An 11,271-nucleotide genomic window follows, 5' to 3' on the forward strand; every position below is an offset into this window, starting at 1 on the left:
GTAAAACCGTAACTATTTGCATTGGCAGGAGGCATGACTACTAGTAATGCATCTTAGGATTGCATATCTTCTTTTCCACAACTGTATCCTCCACTGTGATTTATAGTCAATCCATGAAAAGTGTCTCCTCTAGTGTCATTTCTTGCTGGCAAATTCATAACTCATAAGTAGCAGTTTCTGTTATTAGCTTCTACCTGACAGATTTTGTAATATAAGATCCCAACCATTTTCATTAAATGAAAGCCATTCATAAAATGAAAATGGGTACAAAAGCAACTAAAAAGACGTTCTGACCTCCCCTGTACTGAGACCATAGCACGCGTCACTGTTGCAGCAAGTTTTATGAGTGCAGCCACATTCAGATTACATTGGGTCACTAATGGATATATTAACTGAAGAGTATTCCAGAAACAATTCTTGCATCCCTAAATAGCCTCCTAAATCATCCTTAATGAAGAAAGGGGAAATAAACTTTCCTTTTTCAAGTTCCTTACCCATCTTCAGTCCATGTTGTCACTTCTGCCTAGATATATGCTCCAGTACAACTAATAACTTCCCCTGAAAATGAAACCTGAGAGATGACATGCAGCCCTCACTGCAGATTTGAGGCACTTATTACTAGATTTCCTTGGGACCACATTCTTGTACCCCTTGTCACTCTGAAAAGCATCACCCTGCACGTGATAATCAACAAAGGGGTAAGATGCATTTCAACATGAGAGTGCTGTCACAACTGTAACTCTGGAAAAAAATACCTTACTATCACATACCTTTCCATATAATGAAATTAAATCAAGTGCAACACAAAGTGAACAACAGCACTATATGGGAAGAAAATTACTACCCTGAAACTGCTTTTTCCATGAAGAAGTTCAGTTCAACACATATGGCTGCATTGTTTCCATGGGATTTCTTGATTATGTTATAAAAAGATCAACTGCTGCATGATTTAAGGGTGCATCACTGTATTTGAGAAGTTGATGAGAGTTTTGCTGGATTTGACCTTGAAATCAAAAGCCATTCAGCCACAAATAACAGAACATGCAAATGTAATATTTCTCCTCTGTTACTGTTTCATGCATGTGACTTGGACATTTAATTTCTGAATATACTTGTGAAAACTCTTTTCAGACAAACATTTGCTGAGAGTGATGCTTAAAGGAGCACAAAGATCAGCAAAGGGCATTCATCTGAAATGGAAACGTCAACAAGTATTTTTGAAGTGATGTCATTACTATTCACCTGAGCATACCACAAGTTTCAGAAATGAAAAGCAATTTCAAAGATATTACACATTTTCCCCACAGTAGACTTACTTAGACACTCCCTGCAAGGCTGGATTCTGCCTCTGTGCCGTGAAAATCTGTTTTAAATCCCATGAAGTGAATTTCTTAAGCCAGCCAAAACCCACTGAAAGTGTGACCAGAATCAGGCCTTATGTATCTAATTATAACCTGTAAATTAAGCTGTTACTAATCTTGCCTAATTTGCATGATTGACAGAACAGTACAGATGAAGCATCCACTCCTACTGCAGCTAATGGTTTCTCAGAACCAGGAAATGGCATTTTAATCCCAGAAATACATACCATTTCTACATCAGAAACAGGTCCAAAACTGGTGACATATATATCTGTTTTGACTTCAGTAACAGGACCTAATGTATGAAAAGGAAGTGAGCAAGAAAATTTGAATTTTGCAGGTCAACAATTCCCATAAATGATCCTGGTGTGTGAACAGTTACCGCTTTCAGGGTTCTGTGGACGAGCAAGAGCAAAATGCAAACAGAGGTCAATTCAGATAAGTCTCAAATAAGAAGCACTTCTCAATTACCACATAAGTAAATCAAAAGCAGCATTGCCATGCAAATCCCCATTCAGAAAACCAAAGTTGACTCAAGCACTAAGAAAACTGATGCCAAAAAATTAAAAGGCTCACTGAAAACACCATTCTACCTTACAACAAGCACTGAATCCCAGAAATCCACTTTCCTCAAAGCATTTATTACTAATATTTGGACATACAGGCAATAACTGGGCAACAGACATTAGCATGCTATGCACCGAGTAATTTAGTATTGCAGGATCAAGAACTGCATCCACTTCCTGAGATGTACTTAAGTGCTGTAATACTAATATCCAAAACAAAAGTTGGAGGTCTAAGTACCTTTGAGGGTTTGAACCAAGATGCACATTCTGCTACAATGTCTGTCGTGAAAGAACCAAAGATACTTAGGACACTGCCAAAAACAGTGCACTGAACAGAGGTTTTGCACTCTCACAACTGCCTATGGCAAATCAACCACCAGAGAAAGCAGTTTCATTTTAATGTATTATTTCTTTTACTACCTTGAAGTCTTAAATGGGCATTTGCTCTTCCGTACACTCTACATTTCCCCTTAAACCACAGAAAACATGTACTAATTTCACTGGGATTTAGGTCTCTTCCTAATGTAATAATCTAGAAGGCTGTTAATCATGATCCGCTGTTATGACGATTTTGTGATCAAAGCATTAGCAAACAGTTTAATTCAGGTAATTAACTCACATCATAAGTTTGATAAAGAAATCTACCAAAGGTCTTACCAAACGATATCTGTTTGAAAACAAAATGCATCATCTACAAATTCACAACCAGATTCTAAACCCCTACAACTCAAATTACTATAAAGGATAAGTGGCTCAAGTCTGATAAATCAGGTTTTATCATAATATTTGCAATCTAAAAATGAAAGAAGGAAAGATTCAACAGAGTTAGCAGCAGAAGAATGTCCCACTTGAAAAGAAAAAAAATTCTAAAAAATCAGTCTTCACAGATGTCACTTTGAATCAAATGGTAAAAGATAAAAAAAGAAGTAAGCAATGGGAAAATAGGGAAATTGAAGTTCTTGCACCTAGAATAAGTCTCAAGCTGTGAACAAAAAGTAAAAGAGAACCATGCAAAATTTTTTTACTATAGAATTTGCCTATTATTTAGAGATGAAAAGCTAAGAATTTTTCATCTAAATGTCAAAAAGATTACTTTGCTGGAAGCTAAGTTTCTCAGAAGGGCATTTTTTCAAAATAAAAGTAGAAATTCCACTGTACAACAGTTGGTAGCTCAGAGATCCCTGGAAAGTTGTATAGTTTGGCATGTCTGTCTCAAAGAGGCTTTTAAGAAGCAACCACCAAGTTCCAGATTACACACTTTCATACCAGGCCATTTGTTTTGCAATGGGTTACTGCCTGAACATGGAAGCTGCTCCCCTTTCTCCAAATAATAAAGCGTTCATCAGTCAGGGAAATCCACGATCACTCATTTTACTAACCACATGGTCCAATGACATTTCCTGAATATATTGATTTCTGGAGAGCAGAAGAGCTCCAAGAGATTAGAAGTGAAGACATTTATCTACAGTGCTAGAAAATAGCAGAGAAAAGCCCAGTCATACTTGCATGTAGGAATAGACGAGATTCAATTACCAGTGATCTCCCATAAGTACACTTTTAAAATTTATCCAGGGTTGATTTAAATAGATAGATATTTATTTCATTTGATCTTGAAATAGTTCTGCAATCAGTTCTACAGAAGTGAAAAATTCATTTTCCCACATAGCTTTAATAAGAAAATACAGGAATTGGTCTTTGTTACTCAATAATAAGAGAATACTGAATACTGCACTCAGTTCCTGAAGGATTCCCTTTTAGGAACTGAGTTCAATATTCAGTACTCCCTTTTTACTGAGTAACAGAGACAAGTGCCTGAATTCCTTTCAGGAACTGCTTTACTTGTTAGTTCTAAGAAACTAAATAGGAATAGTCCTTAAATAAATCCCAGACCTTTAAGTGCTTTTCCTCTGATGGTATAGTCTTTTCTTTAGCTCACAGAACACTGTAATTTTACAATCATACCAAATTGAGCAAAGGGACAGATTTTCCTACAGGCATGAGCTGCTTCTCCTCAGACATTGATTTCTTTTGTTTTATTAAATGATTACAGCTTCATGGACGATAGGCATTGCAACTGGTTTTTGAAGTTTCTCAGAAAGGGGGAAGCTAATATCAAGAAGCTAATCTCCAAATCACCAAGCCTACAAGTTAATGCTATTTAGAAACACTGCAGCAGCAGCACAAGACTAAAACCATGTTTGAATTGTTTGAATTCACTCTCCAGTAACTGCTATTCTGCCCTCAAATATTTATTAGTATGACCCATGAGAAAGAAGGAAGCAGGAACTCTCAGACAATTATGAGGCCACAAATATATTTCAGTTGCTTGTCCAACATGATGGCAGAAGAGTAACAAAACAGATGTGAAAATCACACCTTATTCCACTAGAAAATGGCAGATGAATGTGTATCTAGAGATACTTTAAACATCATAACAGTTATCCAGCTAGTACAGACATACAAATCCTTGATTTGCAGCCTTTGGCCTTGGCCAAACAGTTCAGTGTCTGGTAGGAGCAAAGACAGTGAAGCTGATTATCTCCTTAATGCTTTCTCTCCAATTGCAGCCCTTTCATGCTCCACGTCTTCCACCTACACTGGCCTTAACAGTTGTGAAGTGACAAATCTTGGATTTTCCAGCACATCCCAGTACTTAATGCCAACCCAGGAGTATCTATGGCGACACCAATACCTACCTCTTATTCTTCTTGTTCTAGAAGAAAACATAGTTGGTAACAATAGCGGGGGTATAAATAGTGAGTCATGCTGCTGCCTCTTTTTTAAACTATTATTAATCGTGGGAATTCCTGTCAACGAGGAGGTGATCTGTAGTCACCTAACCTACTTTTACTGGTGATTTAAGCAGCCCTCCAAAACGAATGTGTTGCACCACTTAATCAACTCAGGCTCTGCAAGCAGAAGATCCTATTAGAATCCTTAACGCTCTATTACTGGCAATAAAATGCAGTGATTTGTAAGAAGGCCAATTAACTTTAAATATGACCATTTGGGCTTACCCCTCAATGGATCTTCACAAAGTATCTATCCACCATAAATCTTCAGGAATGCTGAAGAACTATTTATATCATACTGGTGTGTATTTTTGTGTCAATGAAATAGGAGGAGAGTCCTACACACTGCAGTGGGAACAGTTACGTCTGAATCACTGCTTGCAAGATAATATACTTTAAAGAAGCTCAGGCAGGATTAAAAGCAACCCCTGCAAAAAGCCAGAATAGTTCAGTGTTATAGATGTTACATGTGGGCTGAAGAAGTGATGCCAGGCCCTAACCCTGGGAAGAGGAGTGCAAGAGAGCTCTCCCATGCATTTTATGTCAACATATGGGATGAACTGCAGCACCGCTCCCAGTGAAAGACTTCGGGTTCCATTATCCCTGCGTCTCCATAGGCAACTGTCACTGCAGAGATCCCTGCTGTATGTAAACACTCAAATCCTGAACAAGCTTTCTGTATATTGCAAATTTTGCCATCAAGGGTCCTGCAACTAATCGGAAACATTAACAAACAAGCCTGTAAAAAGGTTTCAACATACAAAGTGCAGTTACGCTGTGCAGTTATTGGTGCTATTATGAGATCAATCCCAGGATATATAAACCACATAAAATCATATTACATCAGTTCCTACGGCTACATTAAAAAAAAAAAAAAAAAAAAAGTAGTTGCTACAGATTTTTTTTTAAATATAACTACGTGTGAAAGATTTGGTGTTTTCTCTTTCCAAGTTCTTGCTGCCTGAATAGGGTTGACATTTTTTAAGTGAGGAAAAAAAGAAAAAAGAACCCCATCATATGAAATATGTTCTCTTGTTTCATTCCATCAGAAAGAACAGCTAAGGTCACCTGCTATATGTAAGAATTCTGCTCAGAAGCCAGAAGTAGATAGGGCATTTTTAAAAAATTAATGCAGAACTCAAACACATGGGCTACATTCTCTACCAAAAGACAATACAACAAACACAGCAGCACGCAATAACCTTTGTCTCTATGTATGTTCATCCATCAGCATGTCTGAACCTGAAAAGGGAAAAGTACACCTCCAGAAATTAGGAGACTACTATTTCTTTGCCTATTTATCAGCAAAACATCTCTGCTGAGCCAGCCAATAAGCCTGCTACTGGTGCCAGTTTTCATGATGTGGACACCTGTCTACTAAGAACTGGACTAAGAATATCAGCTAATTTTACACAGATCACTGAACAACAGACAGATGGTAATGACTTCAAGCATTACTAACGGAGGCCAAATTCAAATCTGTCACCTACAGGTATCTAACACCATATCCTGTTAAGCTTTGAGTCATCAACTTTCACCAGCTGAGAAAGAATGGACAACTGCTGGGAAAAAAAAATGACCCACTTCCCTTTTCAATGCTCACTTCAAGTCCATTTGCAATCTAAATAGTAAAAATAAATTATATTATCTATTATGCTGAGCAATGGAACCTTTAAGGTACGCCTGAGTTCCTAGTAAGAGCAAATAATCATGCAGATATTTTTATTTTCTCTAAAAGGAGAAAATTGCCGTTGCACTTCAAATGTATTCTGTGTTTATTTTCTGACTAAAGTCCTGCATAGACAGGAAATGAAACTCTTCAGAAATGCTGTTCATCAGCTGAAGAACACACAGACTAAAGGGGCACAGAATCCTTCTCCTACCCTTCCTAGGGGAGACAATGGCCAATATATTTAATTCTACCAAGTACTCAGCTGTACTACTGAGTTGCACTCAATCACAAGATCATGTGAAAGAACACAAAGGGAGGACAAAAAGAAAAAGGGAAATGGATGAACACAGTCCTATGCCTTCTATTCAGGAGTCAGCAGCGGATGTGGCAATTTCCAAAGAGAAAGCCACAGAGCTAACACCAGTAGTCAATAGTGAGACTCAAAACTTGTGCCAGGTTCTACCTCACACAAATTAACAGAACTCAGGAAGGGAGAGGGCTCCATCTTTCACCAGCTGATGGGCACCCACACCTCAACACATCAGCAGCAGGTTGTGGGTGATGCCACAGCTTGTGGTCAGTGGGTTCCACAGCCAACCTGAGAGCCTGGGGCAGGAGGCAAGTCACACACCACTTATTTTCTTTGGTTGGCCATACAACTGGCCATTAAAAGCAAGATACCAGAGATCAGATGTTGTCTGAAAGGCACAATTCATTAAAATTAGCAGATACACAGCAGCACACAGTCTTGTCACTCTCATCAGCTTCAGTCTCCTTATTCCTTCCTATATCTCTAAGTCCAGGTTTAAGTGTGATTAGGTACTGTATCATGCCAATTTCAAAGACATCAGCATATTTTTCAAAGTTACTATCCAATACAGGTTTGAATCAGCTCTTGCAGGCCCTTACTAATGTCAAGAGTCACTCAGGTAAAGTCTGAAGCCATGCAAGGGTTTAAAATGGCAAATCAGACCCAGGCTTTTTACTTCAAGTGAATAAGGCTCCTTTCAAAGACTTTGGACTTCTACTGTCAGTTTGAAACTAACGACCAGAAAACAAGGTGATTTTCAGAGAAAATACAGCTTCTGAAATTTAATGTAATATAAAAAATTTTAAAAGCAGATGAAAACTGTAGACAGGGTTTACCTAGAAATGCTTCTACTTCAAACTTTTACAGCTGAATCAAAACAGTACTCTGGTAGTACGCTCAAAGTTTTCCAGCAGATGATTTTAATTAATGTCACTACAAGCAGTTTCTGTAAAAACACTGTTTTTATAGAGTGGTTTTGACCACAAAACCTACTTGGATTATAAATTGCATGCAGAAATTCAGGATAAGGGTATAACAAAACATACAGTGTAGGAAATGAACTAACTTCACTTCCATCACACTATTTTGAAACATCATACAGCATTACTTTACTCATTAGTCTCTAAATACCTTCCATCTACCCAAATTCAAAACTCTTATGCATTTAAAGTCTTCCTGACAGCAGTTGCAGGGCTTTTTTCTTTTCCTACATGAAACTGCCCATTCTGCTTTATTTCATTCAATTGCTAGGTGACATTTCTTTGCTACTAAAGAGTAGCAAATCTAGAGAGTTAGATTCTCCCCCTCCCTCAGCTTAATTGAACTTTCACCTAAATGGTCTTTTAGTAACCTTTTTAATAAACACATCTGGTTTTGTTTCTCACACTACCAAACATCGCAGTGCATCTTAAGGTGACAGCAACTTTTTAAGTTTATTGAATTCATTTAATTAAGTGAACTTATGGTTCAAGGTGTCAATGCATATCTACCACCAACAGAAGCTTCCACATATTCCACTGGTGTTCACAACTCTCGTGGGAGACCACGTCGACATTTGTAAGCATGCTGAGGCAATCTGACTTCTCCTCCAAAACTACCAAAAATTGTGCAAATTAATGATAGTATGGAGAATATTGATCCAGTTGTAGGCAATTTCCAAAATCAAACATTTTCTACTTTGCTCCGCGTGTGAATTATCTTCATGTATTTTTATTTGTGGTAATGCTGTAACATGCCAGCAAAATTCAGAATTTGGCTACCTCCCCGAGTCTGATTTTAAACATAATTTGTGCCAGAATTAGAAATATTTTCATCAATATCAGTTAGTTCTCTGTGAGGCCTTTTGTTCTTAAAATAAAACCTTCCTTTCATTTCAGGCCCTGTGAAAACTAGATGGTGAATCAGCTTCAAGAAGAAAACAAAAATAAGTATTCTGCTGTTCATCAGAATGTGATGTAGCTTTAACATTCCCAAAACACACTACACTTTCCATCTCTGAATATTCCCATCCCCTCTGACATTTTGTTTGCAATGCTATAAACTAGTGAGTGACCCACTTTCAAGCTACAAATCCCACTTCCGATAAAGATTTATCAGGAAAAAGCCCCAAAATAAAGGTAAAAGTTGATTTTTGTATTCTCTATTTGAATAAATAGTCTGTAGTTATTACTCTGAGCAATGTCAAAAAGTGAAATCTGATCAGTTACAGAAATTTCTTTCTTTGGTTAGTTTTGCTTTTGGTTTTTTTTAATCCAAAGTTGTTCTTCTCAAATCGGGTGTAGATAATTTTCACTGTAAGGAGCTAGGGAGGCAAGCATCATTTTTAAAACCAAAGCATTTTCCTCCATGTTTTACTTAAAAGTTCAAAACTCAAAGATGAGTGGTTAAATCTTAGCCATAGAGATTGTTATGAGGAAGGAAGAAGCAAAATAATATCCATTTTGTGAAATATTGGCCCAGAGATATTTTCCCCAGGCTGAAATCTGAGTTTTTGCTTCCCTCTCTCATTTACTTCAATATTCCCAATGTGAAAGTTCAAGAAGATACAATGAACTTTTTCTCCTTGATTGCATTTTCTGAAAGTCTTCCACACTTACAGGGGAAAAATACCTACTCTTGCAAAACATCTGGCAAAGGACAACTGCATTAAAATAAAAATCACCATATATTACATATTTAGTGGTTGTTTAATTTTGGAAATCTGATAATGCTCATAAAGCATCTTTTCTAGATGACTAATTACTTGGCATTCAACCTAAAATGATGCCAAACTTAGCACATCTCTTGTACGCGTGCAGAAGTGTCTGTAACCTCTCCACAAAGACTAAATTGCAAAAGACTATCAGTTCCCAATGACTCCTCCGGGTGTTAATAAATTTAGCTTCCTTCTCACTTGATGTGTAAGCTAACTTAAGAAGGCCTCATTTATTCCACACACTCAAAATAATGAGAGTGGTCCATGGGTGCCAGGTGCTGTCCTTTGACAATCACAATCATGCATGTGAGAGCACTGCATATGGCATGTGGGGAATGTGCTGGCATACATGTCAGTGTGGATGGATCACATGTATGGAGAAGGTACTTTCAGAGGAGGAAGAAAGTATTTTGCAACATAAACCTACGCAAGGATCTCATTCAATCCTGTATTGGAAGCAGCCTATAAAAACCTCATTACAGCTCTGAGCATCATGAAAAGGTCTGTAGCATTTTTTAATAAATATTTTAATATTACTTTTAGTTTCAAATTTGCGTTTTTAATACCTTCTTTCCAGATTACAAAATAAACTTTTATTTTGCCTGGATCTTAATGATTTTTGGTTCCAAGACCCTGCACAAAAACATCAAAATCATAAAGAACAGCAAGTCTGGCTGCTTCTTCAGCACCACAAAACTGCATCTTAACAGCCTGGGGAAAGGAAGAGGCCCAAAACCCCCACACGCAGAGCACAGGTGAAGGCAAATTTAAAACCCCGCCACGTCTAATTCCTATACAGCCATCAAGTCTACGACTTCTAAATCAAACCTGGAATTTCAGCAACTGTGGTAAAGAACTGGCACCTGAGCTCTGATTTTCCCTAACTAGGGGAACAGAATCCATCAGACCTAACCTCCTAGGCTGCCAAAAGTACACTTGGTTCTTTTAGGACCCGATCGTGGCATTTACGGGTCAAAACCCGCCAAGACCGAGAGGAATATGGGTGTTAGACAGGTCACTCCGTCCCCACCAAACCAACGCGCACCAGCCTCAGCGCTTATTTTTTCCTCCAGCGCAGCAGCAGCCGCCCGATGCCGGGATGTGGGCAGAGCAGCAAAGCGGGGGCTGAGGCCGGGACCGCCCCAGCGGGGCCCCCGCGGCCGGGACTGCGCAGCACCCCCCGGGCTTTCGGGCCAGCCTCTGCCTCGCCGCCGGCCCCTCCCGGAGGGTTCGGACCCCGCAGCACGGATGGGGACACACCCCCACGTTTTCGGTCAGCAGCGGGTCGGTCCGAGCGGTGAGCGCCGCGTCCCCCGCCCCAGCCCAGCGACCCCCCGCCCGCCGCCGGCACCGCGCCGCCACCGTACCCCCGAATCCCGGTCGCAGCCGGTTGTCATAGCCATCCAGGAGGCTGTTCAGGATGTTGGTAAAATTCTCCGGCCACAATTTCTCCTCTTTTTTGGTCTGCCCTGGCGGCCCGGTGAGACTGCGAGGCAAAGAGGGAGCGGGTGAGCGGAGCCGCCGGAGCCCGAGGGAGCGGCGGCACCGGACCGGCCGCCCGGGTCCCCCGCCGCCGCCGGGCTACTCACCAGGTCGCCAGGCACAGGCAGTGCAGGAGGGCGATGGAGAGACCCGAGGACATGGCGATGGCTGGCTCCTTGGCAGAAACCATCTTTGCATGCCATACTTCACGCCTGGGCACGTTAAACGCCTTGTCCGGGGCGGGGAGGGGGACGCGGGGCCCGGCGGGGGGGCGGCGGCCCCCGGCGGTCCCACATGCGCGGCGCCCCGGTTGCCAAGCGCCCGGCACGGGCGGAGGAGCGGCGAGCGAGTTTCCCCGCACCGTTAACTCTCTCGGGGCAACAGGCGCCGGGG

General features: G+C 40.4%; 1 protein-coding gene across 1 annotated transcript in view; it reads right to left on the reverse strand.

Moving 5' to 3' along the window:
• GABRA4 (gamma-aminobutyric acid type A receptor subunit alpha4) overlaps window positions 1-11,068 on the reverse strand; it is a 42,031-nt gene extending 30,963 nt beyond the window's left edge. Inside the window, exons 1-3 of the mRNA XM_059470333.1 lie at window positions 10,986-11,068; window positions 10,764-10,882; window positions 1,589-1,656 (exon numbers count right to left, since the gene is read on the reverse strand). Coding sequence (XP_059326316.1) covers window positions 1,589-1,656; window positions 10,764-10,882; window positions 10,986-11,068 — 270 coding nt within the window. The remainder of the gene's footprint in view (window positions 1-1,588; window positions 1,657-10,763; window positions 10,883-10,985) is intronic.
• Between the last annotated feature and the right edge of the window lie 203 nt (window positions 11,069-11,271).

This window comes from Ammospiza nelsoni, chromosome 4, assembly GCF_027579445.1.
Source record: "Ammospiza nelsoni isolate bAmmNel1 chromosome 4, bAmmNel1.pri, whole genome shotgun sequence".
Lineage (NCBI taxonomy): Eukaryota > Metazoa > Chordata > Aves > Passeriformes > Passerellidae > Ammospiza > Ammospiza nelsoni.